Here is a 25,391-nt window from a genome sequence, read left to right as displayed (position 1 = left end):
CCCTATTCGGACATATTTCTGTAAGTTACAGGTCTACAATTTAAAAAAAAAAATTTCATGAAAACCTGTGACGCTTTTGGAACAGAAATCTAGAAATCAGTGTAACGCTCAGGTGGTTAAAAAACAGGATCGCTCACAAAATAAAAACAAATTTGTAAACAATGTACATCAATACCGATTTCCTTTTAGGATACCCATTATTGGAGTAATCCCAATTATCTACACAATTATCCCACTTATTGTGTAACCTAGTCGCTTCTGCAGGACATAGGAGATCTGTGAGCATAAAAATCCATAATATGATTTTCTCAATATCACAGTATTTCTACAAATAAACATGCCATTTCAAAGGGTAAATGAAGTACCATATGCATACAACTTATGTAGATGTCCTGGATGCAAGCACCAACCGGTATTCACCATATGTGCGATTTGTCCGTTTAGGGGATATGGCTATGCTACTTTAAACTATAGGTGGTGGAAATAATTTTATATGCAAATAGAAGGTGAAGCAGCCTAAGTTTAGGTCCAGCAACAAGGACCTTCCCGTCTTTTACCTTTGCTTAGTTTACTCACATGACTACATGCTAACTTGGGTGAAAAAAAATCCATAGGTATGATGAGTTTAACCAAAAGTTCAAGTTAAAAACCTTGTATACCGGAACCATAAACCTACCTCAGAACCTGGAAGAAGACAAAAACCTTTACAACAGTGTCCTTCCACTGTAAACTTATATGTAAAAATAATAAAGAGTGGGAGTTTACAGTCTACTGTGAAAAAATACAAAACAATACACACAAATTCACAAAGCTCTGTCTTTTTGTTTCTGCTGGCTCTTAGCTCTATGCTAAGAGAATGGTACCACCAGCAGGAATTCTGATTTCTGATTCTAATTGTGTTAAATACTGGTTTTACGAGGTAAAGCAATTAAAAACTGTATTATTTATGTCTACTGTTTTAGCTTAATAATAATTATGCATGGCCTTGTGTCAAAGTCATGCCATTGCTAGGCAAAATGGCAAATATCTTGGACTCCAATACAAATAAGAGTGCCAGTATGCTTCAGTCAAACAAAATTAGCATGAAAACACAAAAGAAAAAGCATAGCCTACTTGCCCATATCTTTCATTACCTATACATGAAATGCTAGAGTATGCGTGGCTACTCCTCAATGTAATAGCAACTCCACCATGTTGCTTGGTGTTTTCAGGGCACCTCATCCCACGTCTGAAATTCCAGACCTCTCCCACTAAAATTTCATTAGGATAATGTAGCACATATTTAAAACCCCAGTTTGTCAAATTGGAACAATCTTACGGCATCTACATTGCAATCTGTAGAACACATTGCTTCCAGTAAAAATAGGGTGCTCAGGAGAAAAAACGTGGCAAGACATTATCTCCTTCCCCATCCTTTTAAACATTTCTGAAATCCCTCCTCATTCTGAGAATGCAAACATATTATAAAACCTGATGTTATAAAAATATAAATTTTATTTGAGGATAAGAAATTATAACAAACAGGGAAAAACATGACACAGTCATTCTAGTAATATGCTAAAAAGAAACAGGGCAAGTGCTACAAATAACGAGGAAAAAAAAACGTCAATAGTAACACTGGGAAACGGACAAATTGAATGATAGAATGTAGGAAATGTAAGGGTTCAGGAAAGGGATAGTGAAAGGTTTACATCAGGCTTAAAATGTACCATGGGTCCTTAGGAGAAGTCTAAGTATACCACAATGTTTGCTGAAGGATTGAACAATTTTCTGTTTATTGAGAGTGGGCAAGGTGTCAACGAACGACTCTCACATTCAAAGAAGCATTCAACTCTGGGATTCTTGTCCATCATAGCCTTCCCATTATCCATTTTAAACATGCGGCCAATGATAAGGCCATGTCCAAACAATTTAGTTGTCCATCAAATAGAAAACAACTGAACAAGTATAGCTTGTTTGGAAGGGTTACCAGATAAAGGCCTCTTGTCAGTAAAAAGAACAAAGCAGTATGGCTTAGGTTTGTCACGTTGCATCTGAAAAATACAAACCATGAACTCTTTTATATACCAAATTATTCTGGAGTCAAATGAGGCAGTTTGTGCAACACTTAAAGCTTGATCAAATTTGGGTCGTGCAACAAGACAATGATCCTAATCATACCAATTATTCTACAACAGAATGGCTGAAAAAAAAAAAAAACAAGATGTTGCAATGGTCCAGTCAATATCTAGACCTCAGCTGAATGGAAATGCTGTAGAGGAGCTCAAAAGTGTTGTGCATAAATGAATGCCCGCAAAACGCAAAACGTTGTGAGCTGGAGTATTTTTAGTTTTTCACACATGGCTTTTCTATTTATGCTTTATATTTGTTAAGTAAATAATGACGTGGTGGAATCTGTTGGGAGTTGTTTTACATAAAAAAAAATGTAGAACCTGCTAAGGACCCAATGATGTCCCAATATGTAAGTGTATACGTATACACAAACTTAGTATTTTCTTTTTCCTTTGACTTTATATACAAATACACACACACACATTTACACACACATACACACACTAAACTAGTAAATATATACTAAACCGAAAATAAGAATTTATCGTTTAATATCATGTTTTAAATATAAAGGTTTCAAATATGGTAAATTAAATTAATAATAAATGCTATTAAGACAAATATTAAATTTAACATTAAAAAAAGCTATTCATGATAATCCTTTAATTACATAAGAAGATAACTCTTATGTAAGAAATTGCTGTAGAGATCACATTTTTATTTTGCGTCCATTTTCAGTATACAACAAAGTACAGGGTAAAGAAACTCAAGTGCTGGTAAGTGGAAGATTTACAGAGATTTTGCAGCCAAATCCTCAGCAAGATTTGCTATTTGAAAAGAGCTTTGAAGAAATCAGTCAGCTGTCATATCAATGCCTATGCAGTGAGCAGTAGCAGCACCCATTGTCTATGGATATAGAATGGGTGATGTAGGAATGTGTAGTGAACAGTATGAGTTTTTGAAAAGCACTTGTAGCAAAATGGTTGTAAATGCAGTCATCCAAAGATCCCAATGACATATTATTTTTCAGGGCCTATCATGGCTGTGAAAACAACCCAAATCCAATACAATTACAATAATACCAAAAACAATTTTGTATTTAAAAAAGAAAAACAGAATGACCAACTTTTTTAAATAAGTTAAATATTAAAGTACATTTATTGTCAAAAGTTATTTTAGTTAAGCAAAGCATAGAAAATGATTAAAACAAATGCAATTTTTTTGTCTGTATTCCAATACAAAAGTTTCTTGTCCCAATAACACAATTGGACCTAAAAGGGAAACTTTCGAGAGCTGTGATACATCCTCTCAGTCAGTTGTTATTCGAATAGCTGCATCTATTGGAAGACTTCTATGTTAACATAAAAACAGACAAACAGTCAAACTAACATAATTAGAACTTTTAGAAAATATTCCAGGGTATAAATTTGGGAACTAATGGAGCTACTAAAAATATAGGAGATCTGAAATTACCAGTGAAGTATTCATTTTTTTTATATAAGCCAGACACTAAATATGAAACAAAGCCAGAAAGACAATGCTGAAGCATGGGCATTTTATTCTGACATGTTCCTTTTAACTAATAATTGAACTTCTGTTCATTTGTAATAAAACCAACATGGAAATTGTGTGAAGGTGACTGTATTGGTGTGGCCAAAAAATCAGTGCAGTTTTAGGCTAATAGCATCAGACAATTAAAGCTCTAAATCTGTCTGTCTCAGCATCTCCCCCCCCTTCCTCCCACATACAGTTTCACTGGTATTAAAATCAGAGCTTTGACTAGGTCAGTTCATAACCATCCATTTCCAACTTTGGAGCCTTTTCTTAATGAATTTTCTAGTTTTCTTCTGATCATGAACACGTTAGAAAATATATAATTTCTAGTTCAGCTTCAACCCTAGGACAGATGGCCTCACATTATCATCCACCACACTTTTATATGATGAAGAATTCATAGACATTCGCTGACTTGATAATTGCACAATTCCTCACCCATAAAGCAGCAAAGCAATCCAAAATCATAACCTTTCCACCATCATGCTTCATAGTTTGTACATGGTTTTTCTCCTTAAATGCGATCTTCAGTTTGAAGCAAACATGTCTACAGTTACTTTGGCAAAACACATTTGCCTTTAATGGTGACAGCATCTGTCTAAATAACCTCAGGAGACTGTATTGGAAGGGCGAATGTAAGAATAGGAGTGCAGTGTTCTGTGCTTAATAAATAGGTCACCTTAGATCTAGTAAAGTCCAACGGGAGGTCAACTTTAGGTATCTGAGTGAACGTTACTTTTGTGACGCTCAAGCTTGTAATACTGTTTTAGGTAATTACCTTCATGAGTAAAATGATCGAACAATACATTCAATAAAAGTAAACATCCTGTAATGCATTTTGTGATTGAATATTTTTTCAGTAGTTGAAATAAATCATTTCTATACATGTAGTCAGTTGCTGATTAATACAGTATATTTCACTGCATTCTGTCAGCATAATTCTAATTTCTTTTTGACATTTACTCCTTTTGTACTATCTTAAAAATAAACCCAATTTCATTTATTAGCTAATTAATTATCTTCTATTTAATTTATTATTGTAATACACTGTTTTATAGCGTTTTATATAATCACTTTGCTTTTCATCCCCTTTATAAATTAGTTTATTTGTAATAATAAATATTCAAGGTTTCAAACTGAATGTTTTCAGTATAAGTTTGTTTTATCCTTAAAATACTTGTGACTCTGTGTGGCTAAGCCTACATATAAAGGTGATATACTCGAACATAGTGAAATAATTCACATATTCTAAAACAGTGTTTCTTGACCTTTTTAACATGGGAGGGATCCCTTGAAAAATTTTTTAGGTATTCAGTGAACCCCCTCTATAATTACTATATCCACAGCTCAAAGTAAAATAATGCAGTGGCAAGTAGGAAGAATGCATCTTACATTGCTGGCCATTGGGAAGGCTGCCCCCTTACAGATGCAAAAAAGATCACTGGAATCTGTTAAACTGACTTGAGAGTCAAAAACTTCTCATTGCTCAAGAAAAGCCTGGCAACCTCTGTAGAAAACACAGCTTCATGTAAAAAAGTTTTTTTAAGTCCTCTCTAAGATATGGAACCTGTCTTATTTACACATAGGGTCTGGTGTTCACTGTGCTATGGTGTTGTGTCATCCAGACAAGATCAAAAAAGCTCTCTAAGCTATACAGAAACAAGGGGTTTTGGATGCATATGAGTCTAGCATGAGAATTCAATAAATTGCCAAATGATTTGTAATTAATTGTCTCACTGTGAGGAAAATATACACAAGTGGCATACATTTTAACTGACTTAAGATTCTTCAAATCCAGCCCAGCAAATTCAGCCTAGGAGCTGACTGTTACGTTAAAATAGGTTTTCAGGAAAATAACAAAAACAAAATGCCAATGAACTAGGTAGTATAATCACAGGTGATATTATCCCCTCCTTGGGATTACTTATGTGGTGCATGTATTTGTGGGAGATATTTTGGTGGTATGAATACAATATTTATGAATGGAGTATATTGGAAATGTAGGTGACAATTTAGTGTAATAGGGATTTAACTATGTTTAACTGTATTTTTGAAAGAAGGTTTAACTATTGAAAAACTTGGGTATTTTGCTATTAAGGGGACCTTGCATTGGTGTGGCACTCTGTGCCTATGTGATCACTACTGCTCTATTTGAGGAAATGATCCTGATTATCTGACTGTGCATACATTGGGGGAAGCTAATATAAGTAAGGTTATGTAAAAATTGTTAATAAAAATTTTACATTGTGCCTGAAAAGTTTATATTTTGATACATTGTACAGTTTTTAGGTCTCGTTGCTATCCTGATGAAGTGAACATAGATCCGCAAAACCCATAGAAAGCAATTAACAAACTTGAGATGATAACAACAATATGTTTTTTAAATGTTTTTTACGATGAACTAAATAAAGAATGTGTATTTTACATGTTACTCCATTTTGTTTTTTTATATGATTATTAGTAGGGATGAGAGAGGCAGTTTGTTTAAATATTAACAGACCAATCAGGGAATATTAGTATATAAGTTTTCATGAACTCCAAAAATTACATTATGTTGATGAACCTATTAATCAGAGAATCTACTAATCAGAGAAAAAAGGCAACATTTTTAAAATAACTTTATGGGGAGTGATTTTATGCCATAACATTAGTTTTCTGTTTAACCCGTCTTAAGATTTAACCAGCTCCACCAGACAGAGAAGCAATCTCAGTGATCTGATCTCCATATTACATTAAATTCATATTTTCTGGGCATGTCCTATTTTATATAAATTCTGAACACTTTTTATGGACTAGAGACCCTGAATATGTCTTACTGCTCAAAAATGATTTGGATTTAAAAAAATATAAAAAGACTATTTTAGTTCACATAGATCATGCTGCTAGAATACTATTTATTCCTAAATACTGATACCAAACAACCCCTCCCTCACTAAAAGGCTGAAATAAAGAGGGAAATAACTTTAACAATAAAAAATTGTATTTATTGAAGAAGGAACAGGCAATGTCCCTTCCGCAAAAAAATAAACTTACCAGCCTGATCATATTTAATCACACTCCCCTATTTTTGCTCTGCCGTGGGTGCCGTCATCTTAAGGGGTTTTCTTTCAGGTTCCTGATCTTCAGCAGCCTTGATTGGCCAGACTAGAATAACTTAAACCCCACGCATACATGAAGAAGTTCAGTCTCACCTCTCGGAATATCTCAGGATTCTACACAGAGTTGTGCTTGAAGAAATTTAGAAAAGAAGATTGCGAACAGGAAGGTAAGCATGTTTTATTTCAGAAAGGAAACCACCTGACCCTTCTGCAATAAAAATCTTGCATGCTCGCAATTTTTAATTGCAGAACTATAGTTCTGCTATAGGGGGCTAACTATGTATATATTTAAAAAGGAAAGACTTGCAACATCCAAAAAAGATAAAAAGACTGCATTTGAGAAGGTTTGCCTCCCATGGATAACATTAAAATGACAGAAAATTGGAAAACGAAAGAGGGATTAAAAATTAGAAGATGTTCAGAATGGAATAATATTGGAAGCACTAAGAAGGTGAAAGAAGGGATGACTGGTGCTGACCTAATTATTTGGACACGCTGGTCAACTAGTAAGGTACTTTAGGGATCTAGTGAAAAACAGCAAGACAAGAGAAAAAGGGGAAATGAATTTGTGGGATTTAATTATGTTTTGATATTAATTAATAACTGATATCAAATTCTGTTTATATCAAAATTATGTTTTGATATTAATTATTTTGATATTAAATGCAATTGAAGCCTAACTATATACACTTGTTGCAATCTACATTACAAAACATTAGCTTGGTAATGAAAACATTACTGTATATCTTAAAACTGATATTTCTCTGTTTCAAATTCAGCAGTAGTAAAACTGACTGCTCATTTTTTTACCCTGATCATTGTGACCTGATCTTGAGACACGTACTCAGATTTACTTTGCCATCACATTTCCAACATAACCTAAAACCCACATTAAAAAAATAAAACTATCTTCCATATTTGTAACCTTTGCAACATATTGTACGCAGGTAATTTTCAGATTCCTTTAAATATTAAAGATGTGTTTAGTTATAAATCACTTTTAAAACTCTGTTATAACAAGTAGATACATAAACAGCAGAAAAGATACCATCCAAGAATGTTAAAGCTTTCTAATATACATCAGTTCCACAGTATTAGGAAAGATAATGATGACTATATCTGTGCTGTGAATTGCATAATGAAGCAAAGTAATTTTTTTTATAATATTATGAATCAAAAGTTTTTAGAAAGTCTTAATTAGCATTACAGCTGTAGCTTCAAGCTCTGCATGCAGAGTAAAGATAAATTGCTTTGTTAATAAATGTATATGCTATGATTACCTAAATATAATTGCAGTTTAGGGTTTTGTAAATTAAGGAATATTTAAAGCTGTGCCATAACTTGAAGTGCCATCTAAAAAATAAAATACACTTGTTGAAAAACCATGAACAGATTTTCAAATGATGTCAATGTCATTCCAGATGTGACAGGCCTTCGGAAAACAGAGACGCTGCTTGGTTTGTTTTACTTCAAGATTTATTAAGGCAATTTAATTTTGTCTTATATTATTATTTTATATTGGCAATATAGGAAAACTACTACTCATTTAGTGTTTAGAAATAATTAGTCAAAATGTTAGGACATTCATTACAAAGCCGGTTAAATCAGTAGGAGAACTAAAATGTCATTAGTGGACTTCTCACTTTTCACTTACCCCAAACAAAAAAATATATGCCATTCTAAAATTCAGTGTTCTAGGATGGAGCTACATTTCAAATTTGACACAAATTCCATTTTCAAGGTCCAAACAAAAAAGTCAAATGTTATTAAACTTTGCAGAGATTTTGACTTTTTTGTCAATGGCCACCAATTTTTCCAGGTATTTGCAAAGCCATTGAACATGGTATTGTCATCAACTTTGCTGAGGAAAGGGGTGAGCTGTGGGAGAATCCCAAGAAAATGTACAAACAAGTTTTTCTAAATAAAAAAAAAAATTGATCAGGCAGATACTTTATTTAAAAATGGACCAGAGATGTCCCTTCTACAATAATATAAACACATCTGATTTTTTATTTACACGTTCCTGTCCTTACTGGAGTCCTGGGCACAACTATCTTTATCTGTTTATCTTCCGAGTTCTAGTTGTTAAGTCATCCAGATTGGCCTGAGAGGCTAGAATAATGCAAGTTCTGGCATTGTACACCGAGCCGTGGGGATGAATGAAGGTGTCACATTTGAAAAACCCTATGGCTGAATGGAATATTAGTATACTAGCAAGTAAATTCTCATGTAAATGAACTTAGAATCTATAATTAATAAATTATAAATGTGGTGACTCCTTGGAGTCACATCAGAAATGAACTAAAGAAATAGTGCATTAGGATATTCACATTTTTTTTGATCAAGTGCCATATATTACATTAGCACACTACTATAAGACATTAAACACCTGGTTCATGCAATATCAAGCACACGAGTAAACTCAGTGCAATCTTACAACATGGTAGTCAACTGTTGAGAAGTTATGTTTAAACTCTTGAGAAAAGATGTGATGGTGCCTAAAAGATAATTGCACTTATAAAGTAAAGTACAGACATCCATTCTCTACTTAAGAAACAAAAATGGAACCTATCCCAGATACACCTTTATTTAGATACACTTACCATAATAGTGTCCACTACTTCGGGTCTCCTATGTAAAAAAATAAGCAGGTATACTTTTTTGTTTGAAAGCAGACTTAGCTCTCACTGTTCTGGGAATTATTGCTATAAACAGACCTGACATATGTGTAGTAGTGTGCCATCAAATAGTTTACATAGAAGGGTCAAAGCCAAGGAAGGAGAAAACCCCATAGCACACCCTGGATATGTAGTGTCATTTACATTTCTTAAGTACAAATGGGAGGTAATGAATGGCTGTACTTAACCAGTGCAGTTATCCTTTAAATCAGAAAGATCTCACAAGTATGCCTTCTAATCTAAGTAAAAACAGTACAATGAACAGCTTTGTAAAACAATATATATTACCAAGTCTTGTTTCTTCTTGATATATTTACCCAATTATTTCACTAATATCACAGGGACAAAGCAGGTAGTATGGTTAAACTAGAATAGTTAGTACTCTGTAAAGCCAAACTTAAATCCTTCCTAGTAACCTATGCATGTTATGAATTTAGCTTCAGGATACCTGGCATTGAATTCACCAAAAAAATCTAATCAAAACAATACCGTAAATTTTCTTTGCAAATATGTCTAATCATGTCCAATCTTAATAAAGGTATTAAAGCACTTACAGGTTCCAGCAAACCTGGTATTTGATAAGTGGATTTAGGATGTTGACTCTAGATAGAAGTACAGAACCTAACAAAAATAGGAAACCTAAATTGTAATATGTACAAATAATCAATATTTAGAGAAAGAGATACAGACAGAGAGAGTGTAAGCATAGATATCATGCTTTTGAATAGAAAAGCCAAAAATCCACATATAAGTGCAGAGAAAAATTATATTCAGGAAGCAAAAGGATGGCATTTACATGAGCTATGTTTCAGTAATTGGAATATTTTAACTTTATTCGGCAGCAGAAGTCATATTATATATCAAAATAAGTGATTTTCTTTGCAGGAAATTATCCTCTTAAGTGTTGTGAAACTGTTAATGCATCACAGTCGATGTTTCTCAATGATGGCTCTCTGGACACTATTACAGTTCAGGCTAAAAGTGTAATGCTTTAGTACGATATGGCCATTTTGAAAGTATAATCCACTCACTGATCTGCAAATGGTCACAATGAATTTTTGCTTTGAAAACACATTGTGCTTTCCTTACTCCCTAGGTAACAGGTCTCAGTTGCTCAATAATGCTACAATAAAGCACCATAAATGTCTAATAATCTTTATTTTACCTGTCTGTTTTACATTTGTATGTTAATTTAAGTTATTCAAAATAATGGTTAGTTAAGTGAATATTCCCAAATTGTACACAACACTTCAACATCCCCCATAAATTGACAAATGAATCAGGAAGGAATAGGACATAAAGGCATCTGCATCTTTCAACTGCTCTTCTTTGTTGTGAATAAGTTTTATTAGAAGAATAAAGTAATAACATGAACCATTTTACATAGAATAATGGGAAAAAATGATACACAAATCATACAAACACAGATACAGTGACCTATACAAGAAAAAAGAATGAAGATACGTAAAATAAAATCTATATAACCACATAATCCTACTCAAAGCATTATATTGTCATTTTGAAGATAATACGCCCCATAGTAACATTACAAAAATACTGATATAAAGGTACTCTATGGAAAAAAAGAGTTGGTTGACCTGAAAATTCAGTAAATAAGGTTTGTTAATTTCCTTAATATTCATAAAGCAGATATTTTCCAGGAGTGATTCAAAGCATAATTCTGTTGCACTAGCAAAAAAACAGGGGTTCAGAAAACCCATTGGCCAAACAACTTATACCAGGAGAACAAAAACACAAAAACAAAAAACTAAAAGATAGAGACTGAGAACATTATACAGTGAGGAAAAGAAGTATTTGATCCCCTGCTGATTTTCTACATTTGCCCTTTGACAAAGAAATCACAAGTCTATAATTGTAATAGTAGATTTATTGTAGCTGTGAGAGACAGAATAACAACAAAAGAACCCTCAAAACCCACTGCTCAAAAATAAGAGCTTCATGTGCATTGTAATGAGTGAAAGAAGTATTTGATCCCTTCGCAAAAGATGACTTAGTACTTGGTGGCAAATCCTTTGTTGGCTATCACAGAGGTCAGACGTTTCTTGTAGTTGGCCACCAGGTTTGCACACATCTCAGGAGGTCTTTTGCCTCCTCCTCTTTGCAGATCCTCTCTAAGTCGGTAAGGTTTCGAGACTGATGTTTGGCAACTCGAACCTTTAGCTTCTTCCACAGATTTTCTATGGGATTAAGGTCTGGAAACTGGCTGGGGCACTCCAGGACCTTCATGGGCTTCTTCTTGAGCCACTCGTTTGTTGACTTGGCTGTGTGTTTTGGGTAATTGTCATGCTGGAATAACCATCCATGACCTATTTACAATGCACAGGGGTTGAGTTGATGCCAAAATGCTCAAGTATCTGACCTCAACACTTTCACCCAGTTCTCCTCTGGATCATTCAGATGTTCATTGGCAAACTGCAGACATGCCTGTACATGTGCTTATCTTGAGCAGGGGGATCTTGCGGGAATAAATTAGAATGCCAATTTGGAGACGAGTTTTCGTGACCAACATTTTTACCCCACTTCACAAATGTTTTCGAGCTGAATAGGTACACAAGCATAGGTACACTTCTAATTATTAGTAAAAGCCTTTCCAGAAAGTCAGTGCTGAGATGCAAAGGGTGTCCAGCACTATAATAATTTAAATATTCTTAGAATAAGATGCCCAACAAGATTATATACATATCCAGAGACCTTTGGACATATACTACCTGCCTAACTCAGCTCTCCAAGGCTGGAGAAGATAAACTATAACCGGAGAACTTGGGTGTTCCAGCAACCTTGGAATGGATCTGAAAACATTCACTAATAGCAAATGATTTTTAAGAAACCCATTCCAGGTTTTCTGAATCACCCAGGTTTTCCCTTATTAGTCTATATATTGCTTATTAGTATATCTATATATTTCCCTTATTAGTCTTGATATTGTTTTCTATATTCCCACCTTTATTATTATGTACCAATCACATGGGTTTTCATTAGCTTTTCTCCAGTTAAGAAAGTGTACAGAACCAAAAATAGAAAAAGGTGTCTCTGTCCAAATATTTATGAACCTAATTGTATAAGTTAGGTCCATAAATATTTGGAGTGAGACAACTTTTTTCTATGTTTGGTTCTGTACATTACCACAATTAATTTTAAATAAAACAACTCAGATGCAGTTGAACTGCGGACTTTCAGCTTTATTTCAGTGGGTTGAACAAAAAGATTGCATAAAAAGCTAAAGCCTTTTTTTTCAACACAATCGCTTCATTTCAGGGGCTCAAAAGAAATTGGACAAATTAAAAAACTTTCTAATACTTGGTTGAAAACCCTTTGCTGGCAATGACAGCCTGTAGTCTTGAACTCATGGACATCACCAGATGCTGGGTTTCCTCCTTTTTAATGCTCCGCCAGGTCTTTATTGCAGTGGCTTATAGTTGCTGTTTGTTTGTGGGCCTTCCTGTCCGAAGTTTAGTCATCAACAAGTGAAATGCATGCTTAATTGGGTTCAGATCAGGTGATTGACTTGGCCATTCAAGAATATTTCTCTTCTTTGCTTTAATAAACTCCTGGGTTGCTTTGGCTGTATGTATTGGGCCATTGTCCATCTGTATTATGAAACGCCTCTCAATCAATTTGACTGCATTTAGCTGGATTTGAGCAGACAGTATGTCTCTGAACACCTCGGATTTTTTTCGGCTGCTTCTGTCCTGTGTCACATCATGGATAAACACTAGTGTCCCAGTGCCACCGGCAGCCATGCATGCCCAGGCCATCACACTGCCCCTGCCATGTTTTACAGATGACGTGGTATGCTTTGGATCACGAGTTGCTCCACGCCTTCTCCATACTTTTTTTTTGCCATTATTCTGGTTTCATCTGTCCAAAGGATATTTTTCCAGAACTGTGCTGGCCTTTTTAGATGTTTTGAGCAAAGTCCAATCTAGCCCTTCTATTCTTGAAGCTTATGAGTGGCTTGCACCTTGCAGTGCACCCTCTGTATTTACTTTCATGAGTCTTCTCTTTATGGTAGACCTGTATATTGATACGCCTATTTCCTGGAGAGTGTTGTTCACTTGGTTGGCTGTTGTGAAGGGGTTTCTCTTCACTATTGAAATGATTCTGCAATCATCCACCACTGTTGTCTTCCGTGGACGTCCAGGTCTTTTGACATTGCTGAGTTCACCAGTGCTTATTTTCTTTCTCATGATGTACCAAACTGTAGATTTTGCCACTCCTAATATTGTAGCGATATCTCAGATGTTTTTTTTCTGTTTTTGCAGCTTAAAGATGGCTTGTTTCACCTGCATGGAGAGCACCTTTGACCGCATGTTGTCTGTTCACAGCAAAATCTTCCACATACAAGGACCCCCCTCAATCAACTCCAGGCCTTTTATCGGCTTAATTGATAATGACATAACGAAGGAATTGCCCACACCAGCCCATGAAATAGCCTTTGAGTCAACTGTCCAAATGAGCCCCTAAAATTAAAGTAATTGTGTAAAAAAAAAAAAAAAAAAAAAAGGCTTTTGTTCAACCCAATGAATTAAAGCTGAAAGTCTGCAATTCAACTGCATCCAAGTGGTTTCATTTAAAATTAATTGTGGTAATGTAAAGAACCACAAAGGCGGGATAACTATACTAATGTCCAAGATTTTGGAATAAAATAAAGCGTAATTGGGTAAAAAGTACAGTACACATTCTGAGATTTACAGAATCTCAGACCTGCACCATCAGCTGCCGGTTGTCTTTTGTTTTTTCTGCTTTCAAAAATTCCACCTCACTTTCCTTCAAGCTTTTTAAGCAGTTCAGTGACTCAATAGCAATCATTATCAAAACTTTTTTCTCTGATAAAAGGTGAAGTAGAACTCACATTGCGAAATCAGTACTGCACACTGATGGCTTCAGTCCTAAGTAACACCGATTCCTAATGTTCTAAAACCACATATTAGTTTTGAAATGACACAAAGCATAATCTAAAAAAGACTGGTATCTCAGAGTTTCCTCCCACAACCCAAAATAGGGTTAATTGGTTTATACTGTTATTTCCCCGTTGTAAGTGCAGCCTATATGACCCTGGCAGGAGATTTGCAAGCTTTCAATGAGAAATAAAAAAAAGCATATTAACAAAAATGTTGCATTACTAATTGCAGACAGAAAAGGTAAAGCTCATAAACCTTACATAAAAGGCTTCCTTTTTTCTGTGATGATCTATTGTCAACATTTTATGACCATGCCCGATTGTGACTGTGTGTCTCAAGGTAAGCCACCACGCAGACTATCGGTGCGAGCCCTGCCACTTATCTCTCACTGCCAAAACATATAGCTGCACATATAACTTCAATGCCCCTGGTAGGACAGAAGCTGTGGATGCAGACATTATGAAATGGTAGCACCGTGTAGCTTTTATGGCGCCACATACAGTTAAAATGTGTATCCAGGTAAGTTATGCCATGACAGTTTAGCAGAGTAGGAAGCACTTGATATAATATTAGGTTGAAAATAGCTATAACAGTATGTATATATGTGAATGGCACATGGGGCAGTGGATTTTGTATATGGCACAGTGCCAGAAAAAAACTAAAGCTGTATACTGTATAGAGAAAGCATGATGCAAAAAAAGTCAGTACTAAAGATGTTTCTTGCATCTTACCCATCAGACTCAAACTTGGTTTAAATTTCTAAAAGTAACTGCTAATGCATAGAAAAGGTAACTTTTCGCAGACCCTGCAGATATTACATTAGGTAAGGTACACTGAGTAATAATAATATATATGATTTATTCAACTCCAACGGTAAACACGTGGGTAAACTGGGTACAATATGCCCAAGCAGATGCTTAGGTTCCATCTAATCACACACATAAGTAAAAAGGACATTTTTGTATGGCATAACTTGCGATCACCAGCTTTGCTCAATGTCTTTAGAATCCTGGCAATTCTGTGATTATAACCTCAATAAGATAGAAGTGTTTTGGCAAAATATTTATTTGTTTATGTTTTGATAATCTAGTGCCATTTGGCACACTCTTTTAGAGGTGTGATCAGTATGTACTGACCTTTTAGGGTATGGCACCTATAATTAAAAATTCACTACTCTTCTGTAAGACTCTTTTATATGTTAAATCAAAGAAAGAAAAACCATCTCTGATCATTAACTGTAGAAGTAAGCAGATTTTTCCAAACACAGGGAATCCCAGTTTGAAAGACACATATACAAAGGGCTGAATAACCGATGCTATGACCTAAGAGTCTTGTTTATAAACATTTATGCAAGTACAGATAATGTGTAATTGGTACAGTGGCCTAACAATATTGTACAACATTAAACTAATATGAAAAAGACCATACACATCATACTGTTAAAGATGCTTTGAAAAAAAAAAAAAGTACATAAGCTTCCTGTTGCCATTTCCAGTCCATTAACCTTATCTAAATGCATAAGTAATATGTACCAAATGGACTACAGAATGCAAATAGAAATTTACTCTGGTAAGTGAAGTAGATGCCAACAGTGAATGTAATGATGTAAATTTAGGAGTAAACACTGTTCATAACAGCTGAATACAATTTATGCCAACATACTGCTAACTGAAAATTATGATATACAGTATGCTCTACAGGACATAAAACACTTAATTTCTGGTATCCAAGTAACAAACCATATTTTGAAGTTTGAAGTTGACCTATAATAAAGGAAACCTGTGACGTTCCCTTGCGTTCCTCTTTAGATTTTTTTATTGACTATATTGTTCATACTTATAGTAAGAAAATTATAACACAAACATTTAGATCTATGAAAAAGAGGACAACCCAAATAAAAAAGGAACACAAAGTTCAAATCTGTTGTAGAAGGATTTGACTTAATGCCAAAACTGCTGTTTTTTTTTTTTACTGCATTTGTAAAATATACTTAAAGCAGCCCTTCACGTGCAATAGAAGTTCTGTATATACTGTCGGAGCCCCCTTCACTTTCTATAAATTACCTTGCTTAGGGGGGAGATGTGAATGACAGAGTATGGTAAGTATAACATCTAATTTTTTTTCTTTTTCGCAATATATAGATGAAGAGGGGAACAAGACAATATATGCAGACCTTAGACTGAACTCTTACTTTAAAGTTAGCACATGGTTTATTTGTGAGTACATTTGTTCCTTTTGGCCTAAGTAAATCAATAAATTGCTTCTAAACTGAACAGGGAAGCAATATTACCCTTCTATATACCGTCAAACTTAAAATAAAAAAGGTGCAGAAGTAAATATTATTAGTACAAAATGCTGAGTGTTAGCTCTTACACTAACTCTTACCTCAGGTAAACCCTAACCTCAAAAAAATATAAAAAATAATCATAATGACAAGGATATTATTATGGGGATAGAAACTATAGCAGTGAAATGAAAAAAATGTAATAAAATGAAATAATGTGATGCGCACGGAAAACTCAAGGTTTTGGGTCCCCACATATGTACTTTTCACTCTTTCTGAAACTTAAAGACATAATACATAAATAGTTGGTCATGTTAAAATCGCAAATATATCCTGCTGTGCATGAGCGATTGTAAAGGTTGATTCACAGTTTGTGGTCTCCAAACTATTACTTCAATGGCCTACTGACAAATGTCTTTGGTCAGACTGGCCCAAACGAATCCAGGGTACATAACTGAATACAAATTTGCATAAACTGTCCAAATTAACACAAGGTGGGGTTCAAGTGTTTCCTGTAGTGTTTATAGTTGTTGCAAACTGCATTTTGGCATAAGACCAAAGCCCTGTTTCAAATAAAAGATTATTTAAGTGTTTTATTGACAGAAAGCAACGTTAGGCCTTATCTATCAGTAAAGTTGGTTGAACAAACATTCTATCTAATTGGTAAAACTTAATCATGATTTTCTGTCATTTGTCTCCCCATCGTTTGACATTGCTATAAATAGTTTGAACATTCCTCTCAATGCTTCATACCATTTAGCGATAGGTCAACTTTGTTTTTTGAAATGTAGTGATATAAAGAGCCCTAGGTGATATTTAAACAAATAGGAAATTAATTTAAAACTTATACCATTGATGGAGTAGCTTTTACTGATACATAAAACTTACCTTGATATGATACAGACTGGCATAAGAACCATTTGTTAGTTGAGGACAGATATATATAGGTATGAAACTAATATGTGGGTGTGACCAGCCATCTGGGGCCCTTGTATATTTTCCTCTATATATGGATGTACCTTGTATTTTAAATAACTCTTTCACCCTCAATGATAAATAGTATTTTTTTCTCAGTCTATGTATATGTGTACTTTAGACTTATTTATTTAATTTGTTTACTTTAGGGGTATTATATCTACTTGATAATGGGTTGCTCCTCATGCCTTCCTCCTGTGTCCCGAACCGCTCGGATTTGGCAAGCCCATATTCCTAAGGTCACATGGTGTTCTTTTTTTTGGGTATAATTAAATTCCAATCTAATCATTTGTTCAGTATATGGTATATGACTGTATTGTATACAAATGTGACATTGAAATGACATTGAAATGACAAATAATGTCTATTATACTGATTGTTGTATTTTAGATTGACACATTGGGCCTGATAAAGTTCTCAAAGACTGGAGACTATCATGGGCAAATATGGGTAAACCACATGCAATCTCCATGTTTTAATTGTAACTGCCATATAAATACTCAAGTTGTACAAAACACAATAAGGTTCTGTTATGTGTATGTAGAATGCAAGATGTGGAAGGTCAGTCCTTACAACAGCCTATAAAGCTTTTTTGTTTACTATTAAACCAATGCACTACTAGCAATATTGTTTTCAGAAGTAAAAATCAATGGAACATGTCCAAACCAATTTAGCAATAAATATTATGTTCTGTTCAACTCTAAGAAATTGAGATTTTTTTCTTTCCCGATTCCAATTTATTTGACAAAAAATTAGTTATATGTGAATATATGGCACAATGATCGATCCAAATGTACTAATCAGGCTTACCTCATCATCATGATCTATTTGGTAGTCCTTAGGCATGCTTGAAAGTATAGGCCAAGTGAGATTTGAGGCAGTAGTAGGTAAAGAGCTGAAAGTTCCATTTTTTAGGTTTTCCATAGAATGAGACTTTGGTCCATGCCAGCCCAGAATGCTTTCTAAGAAGGCAAACGTTTGTCAGTAATTCATAAACACTTTTATCATAATACATGCGAATAATATGCGCAAAACTGTAATAATGTAAAACTGTAACTGTAATAAACACTTTTGGTAGTCTGTACTATATGAATCACTCATGCACACCAGGATATATATGTTTGTTGTTTTGATTATATTGACATCAGTTTTAAGTGTTTTGTATTGTATTTTAAAGGATTCTTTTGTATTTCTCAAGATGTTCGAGAATTCTACAATGACTTTAGGGCATTGTTATTTTTTTAAAAGTCTTCATTTTACACTAACATTTATTACAAGAGGCATCCATGACAATGGTGTCACAAAGCATTTTAGGTTTTTTTTGTTTTGTTTTTTTAAGTAAAAAAAATCTGATGAAATATAAAAATATATGGAAAACACTAGGAAGTATATTTTTAAACAATTTGTTCAAAGAAAGTGCTTGTTCTAGATCAGTGTTTTTCAACTTTTATTTAAGCCACCACACATTTTTTACATGGGCTATTTATAAATTGTTGTGCAACTGATATCAATCAAATGTTTTTCAGTTAATTGTGAAAGCTGCTGTTTGGTGAAGGTAGTAGAATTAAATGCTCACTTTATGTGAATATTAAAACTGAGAAAACATGTCCAGGTTTAGTTTGTGAAGGCTTCAGTGAGCATTTTTTAAAGTAAAGCGAATGTCCTTTACAGATTTGAATACATTCTTTGAAATCGGGTGAACATTTGTAAATTAGGCAAATGTTCTTTGAAGTTCAACAATCCAAATGTTTGAGTCTTCCCCACCCCCTTCCTGTCCTTCCCTCCCCATCACTTGTCCCAGCCCCAATCAAGTTAACTTTTGTTCCCCTTAGGTTTTGTTCAAATCGCTAGGTAGTATATGTATGACCAATATTTTATTGTTCAGAAGCATATATCTTGATTTGTTATAATATATTGTACTTTGTTAGTTACTTAAATACATTTTCTGTTGCGTTTATGTCTTTTGATCAATAAAGCACAAACTTGCTTTTACTCATTAAAAAGTTTGTTATACCTTTTTTATATGTTAAAAAATTCAATAAAAAGATTAAAATACAAATGTTTTAGTATAACCCCCTATTAAAATTTATGAAAGATGAATCGCCCATTTAACTGACTGATTGTCCTTAGAGTACTTTTTTTCTGCATGAATGTTTTTTAGCTATTTTCTCTTAGTAGTGAACATCTGGCCAATCTCAAAGAAGGGTCACCCAGCTCTAAAGAACGGTCAAACTGCAAAAAAATATTTGACCATTTGATTTGACATTTAAAAATGTTACTCTCTGGCACAAAAGAATGTTACATTCACCCACAAAAGAATATACATTTGCCTGCTGAAGACTGTAAATAAGAAAATATCCTTTAGGACAGAAACAAGCCTGTCACATTTGTGCTTTTTGTGCAAATGTATTCCCTCTGTACCCTATATATATTCTCCTTAACTTGCACATCAATGCAGCCAATGAAGCATGACTTTTTCGCCAAATAGGCCAGATACTTTAAGTATGTTCAAAAGTAAAGCACCCAAAGAAAACGAAGAACAAGCTTTGGGTCCAAAAACCATGTTTTAGATTTTATTGGTTGTATGAAAGATATATATTATTTTTAAAATGTGTACTTTCTCAGGCTACGCATGTATTTTAAAGAAACAATGGTTTTTCCTGTTTCAAAGTAAATTATCCCCCCTACAAGAAATATTTAATCTGGCCTAATAAATGAGGGGAAAGTAATGTTCACTTTCACCATCCAATCACGTACAAGCAAAATTGAAAACCTTATAAACAGCACCTTTATTAGTTGATAACAGTTAATACTGTTTTCAGTTTCCTAGTTGTGGAGGGAATTATACCCATTTATCCTTTTCTCAAAACCCCAGCTATAGATGATTTCAGGACTCATGTCCACTCATTCAATTTTCATGCACATGGGTATTCCTTGTAAGGGAGTGTTAACCATTTTCACTATACTAAGTGAAATACCCCTTGAAGCAAGATAAGTTGCTTTGCTAAGTGAACAAGGTATATTCTTTTGGTAATTCAAAGCCATTATCTCATGGTATAATTTTAAACACAGGGACAGAATTGCTAGAAGTTCCAAGCCCTCCCCTTTCTGTTAAGCTTTTAGTTTAGTTAAGCTAATAGAAACACCTCCCTTTCTATACTGTTTGTCTTTCTCTTTAACCATTTAATCTTCAAGACGGCAATGACTTTCAATGTTTAATATTCTCAGCACTTAAAATAGTTATGGGTCTAAATATTGAAAACATGCAAAAATATAAATCATGCTATTCTTAGAAGGTTATAAACACTGATCACATTGCAGTATTGCATAACCTATGAACAAATGTTCTTCCCTAACATTTCTGATTTACAAAATACATAATTGTTTTTGTACAAGTGTCAACTTTAGTGTTTGAATGTAATGGATTGGATTATAAATTGTGATTGATTATAATTTAACCAGAGGTGAATTAATAAACACAAATATGCCTGTTAACTTGTCAATTAATAGGGACAAAAAATATTCATCCATATATGCCTATGCCTGTATAGTAGTGTATAATACATAAAAGTCATTATTGCTAGTTTAAGAGAGATAACCTTGAATTTTGAAAGAATTACATCACTTGTGTTCATATTAAATCTCCATTTATACATTATGTTGGAAATTCCACCTATTTTAGCTTTGCATATGGGCAGATTTTAGTTCCATTTTTATGAACCTGAAATATACTTTCTGATCACATATACAACAGATAGTAATAGCCAATTTTTGGTAATCTCACCAGTCATTACAGTTTTGCTGTTCTGCCCAGCTTGATATACACTCTGCTGTAATAAGTGAAGACACTCGCCAAGGCAGCCAAGGGTGGCAGCTGAGGTAGCTTTCAGAAGGAGTAAGTCCTGATCCAAGGCAGATAACGGGCCAGTGCCTGAAAGGGATTCAATGGCATGTACAAGGTTTTTCTGCTGCCCTTCCACCTCAGCCATAACCTAAGGGATGATAAGGAAAAGATTGTTTAAATATCTGATATTTTGAAACATTTACACAGAACTCAAACAATAATAAAGTAGAAATGTTATAGTTTTTTAAGTGAGTATGCCAAATGGTAGCAACTGTTGACTGGTGGGGCAGGAAACCAGGGAGCAAGGCAACCAAGTATATATTTTATGTGAAACTAAAAACCCTCTAAATCTCATGCCCATTCTCCATTAACATTGACAATCAAGTGGTACATTTTACTGCCATCATTGCATTTCTCTTTCCAGACATGCCACATCTGTACCTTAACTGTATTTACTGGTATAGTAAGCATAAAGAAGATACTACTTCTACCTATTTTTGCAATCATATGTGTTTGTAAAACAGTTGTGAGACAATATAATTTCTTACAATCATAGATGCAAATAAATCTGTAAACATATGGGCAAGTCATATGGGCAAACTGAAATTTCTTTTGGTTGGGAGGGGGCGGGGGGGGGGGGGGGGGCCCAGAATTTTTATGGAACTGAGGTTTATGTTGCAACTGTTTCTATTTTTGAGTTTAACGACATTTTGTTTATTCTATTTTCCATGCTGTATATACATAATTGTAGGTCAGTTCTTTCCCCCTAGAATAGTTGTCTCTTACCACAAATTTGACCCCTTACATGCCCACCTATCCCCCAGGCTCCTGGTTCTCATATGTCTAACCCCTGAACTAGTAAATTAGTCAGCAACAGCAGCAAGCATGGGTGGGGGAGCCAAGTCAGTGGACACAAGAGCAGAGAAGTATTTGCTATATCTATATTCAGAGCTTCCCTGCTACGCTGAAAGTATAAGCAGTAGTTAATTTACTACAATAACTTTATACAAAGTTAATAAAACTGACAGAACATTGTAATTTATTATATATTTATGTATTTTATTAGGTAATTAAGTGTATTTTTACATAAGCACCCAGATTTGATAACAGCCACCACTTACAATAAAAGATTGTGGGGGCAGGGGTAGCCAGTAAGGCTCTGTTGCATGGATATTTGCTTTTAGCTAGGTGATCGAAGAAAAGGTGAACATAAATAATGACTTATCAGTGTTTACATTTATTAAAATAAACGTTACAAATTGCTATGCCCACCAGCCTTTACCATTCCACCAACACACGTACACACTAAGATATTCTTCTCTGGGTGTCCACACAAGTCAATTGTTAAGAGGATTGAGGGAATTAATGAGGGTGGGAGGCATTTATGGGAGGGGATTCTGCTTTGCCTGGAGTTTTTTCTTTAACAGGAAAAGTGGTGTTACTAGAAAGGTGCACGAATCACAAAAGTGGGTGAACAAAATTAGAAATCCTTTGGCATACAAGTTAGTTGACAAATTTCATAACTTCATATTCATATTTAGCTGTTTAACCTGGGTTCTGCTATTAACAATGCATAATGACCAGGTAGCTCAAAATCTTACCAATTTGAATGATTCACACATATCCAATAAAGACAAAAATCAAATAAAATACCAGTGCCATACCACAGTATGCCTGCACATGAAATATTTGGTAATGTTTTAGCAATTATTCACATTTTTACATTATTTACCAATTAGGAAGATTCCCTGACCTGATAACCAATGTCACTGAATGAAGGTGAAGTTAAATCCTAAATTTCGCCACCAGAACATGAATACTAGAAATCCAAAAAAAACTGTCTAAAAGGAGATATTCCTTACACAGGAAATATTTACTTTTCCTTCCTGTTAGGTTTATAGAACAGAAAGCAAATGGAAAATGTTTTACCCATTCCCTACCCTAAACAAAAATACTAAAAAAGTTTTGGCTGTTGATATACTTTAGATAACAATGTTATTGGCAACAGTATTTAATATAAAAGTTTGAAACCTTTGAAGAGCCGACCACAAATTAGTTAGTGGAATAATAACAATAAAGTGAAATATTGTTGCACAGCCTGTAAGACTGTGTTAAAGCATAGATATTAAAGTGGCACTGATGCTTCTCAATAAGATGAAAGCTGCTATTAGTGAATTCATAGAGCAATCTTTCCCCTGTCCTGCACCCATCCACTTTGATCTTATGACCATGCAAGCAATGTAATGCAGCAGCAGGCATATAGCAGAAGCAAAAGCTGGAAATGACTATGATGAAAGGATGGTTGTGATCTCCGACCTCATTATTACAAAAGCACATTAAGGAAACAGTTTCATCCTATGAGACCCTGCAGAGTGGAACTCAATAATGAGGACACAGTGTTTTCCTGGACAAAGCTGCTCTCATTGCGGACACAAGACCCGTGACGCTAATGAACACTTCCCGCTTCTTTGCACCTTTTTGTGACAAAATAACATTTCATTTGAAGGGCTGTAAGACAAGGCTGCGTAGCAACTAAAGCTTAAAGTTACCGGCTCCATGCTGAGCAAGGCCAGTGTAGCATTTCTTGATTCCTACGTGACAGCTGTGTCAAATCTCATACTGAGTCTGGGGTGATTCTGAGGGACAGGTTAAAAACTAAAAACAGAGAGAAAGCAACAAGACATCTTACTCTTGGAAAGTGCATTCAGCAGGCTTTACAGGGTAAACAGCAGGGTGTAATGACATAAAACTATTATGTAGATATGGACAGAAAAGCTTGTTTTCCAAGCCCAAAGCATGATAGATAAACTAATAAATATGAGAACCTTAGTAAATTGAAGGGAAGAAAACCATTGTTTTTGTAAAACAGCTATGGAATATAGGTGGCCTTTGGGATATACATATGACTAATATAAAGATCAGCTGAAGGAACCACTGAAAGCACCTCCAGGAGAGTGATGCTTTGGGAAGTGTCGGTTGCCCAACGGATTTTAAATGCAGCAGCAAGCGTGACTACATACGATGTTCTTTTACAGGTATATCTTGACTGCAAGAGTTCAGTATTGTGGCTGGTTAGTTTTATTCTTTATATGATACATATGTGAATGTAGTTTAAAAAAAATATGATGTTATGCTTAGTTTGCAACTCTGTACGTACATACAGTTCGGTCCATAAATATTTGGAAAAAGACAACTTTTTTCGAGTTTTGGTTCTGTACATTACCACAATTAATTTTAAATGAAACAACTCGAATGCAGTTCAACTGCAGACTTTCAGCTTTAATTCACTGGGTTGAACAAAAAGATTGCAAAAAAATGTGAGGAACTAAAGACTTTTTTTGTTTAACACAATCTCTTCATTTCAGGGGCTTTAAATTAATTGGAAAAATTAAAAAGCTGAAAATAAAAATGTTTGTTTCTAATACTGGTTGAAAACCCTTTGCTGGCAATGACAGCCTGTAGTCTTAAACTCATGGACATCCCCAGATGCTGGGTTTCCTCCTTTTTAATGCTCTGCCAGGCCTTTACTGCAGCGGCTTTTAGTTTTGTGTGGCTCAGTTTTTGTTTGTGGGCCTTTCTGTCTGAAGTTTAGTCTTTAACAAGTGAAATGCATGCTAAATTGGGTTCTGATCAGGTGACTGACTTGGCCATTCAAGAATATTATTTAATTATTATTAATATTAATAGAGTATGTTTTAGGTCATTATCAATCTGTATTATGAAAGCCTCTCAATCAATGTGACTGCATTTAGCTGGATTTGAGCAGACAGTATGTCTCTGAACACCTCAGAATTCATTCGGCTGCTTCTGTCCTGTGTCACATCATGGATAAACACTAGTGTCCCAGTGCCACTGGCAGCCATGCACACCCAAGCCATCACACTGCCTCCGCCATGTTTTACAGATGATGTGGTATGCTTTGGTTTATGAGATGTTCACAGCTTCTCCATACTTTTTTCTTGCCATCATTCTGGTAAAGGTTGA

General features: G+C 34.6%; 1 protein-coding gene across 3 annotated transcripts in view; it reads right to left on the bottom strand.

Moving 5' to 3' along the window:
• OSBPL10 (oxysterol binding protein like 10) overlaps window positions 1-25,391 on the bottom strand; it is a 195,768-nt gene that overhangs the window by 65,309 nt on the left and 105,068 nt on the right. For all 3 annotated transcript variants that reach the window (XM_072412376.1, XM_072412375.1, XM_072412374.1), the window contains 2 exons: window positions 21,348-21,555; window positions 18,374-18,525 (listed from right to left, as the gene is read on the bottom strand). In XM_072412376.1, coding sequence (XP_072268477.1) covers window positions 18,374-18,525; window positions 21,348-21,555 — 360 coding nt within the window. The remainder of the gene's footprint in view (window positions 1-18,373; window positions 18,526-21,347; window positions 21,556-25,391) is intronic.

Source organism: Pyxicephalus adspersus, chromosome 5, assembly GCF_032062135.1.
Source record: "Pyxicephalus adspersus chromosome 5, UCB_Pads_2.0, whole genome shotgun sequence".
In the NCBI taxonomy this organism is placed as follows: Eukaryota; Metazoa; Chordata; class Amphibia; order Anura; family Pyxicephalidae; genus Pyxicephalus; species Pyxicephalus adspersus.
Note: the sequence above shows the minus strand (reverse complement) of the source record. Positions and strands in the feature narration are given on the sequence as shown.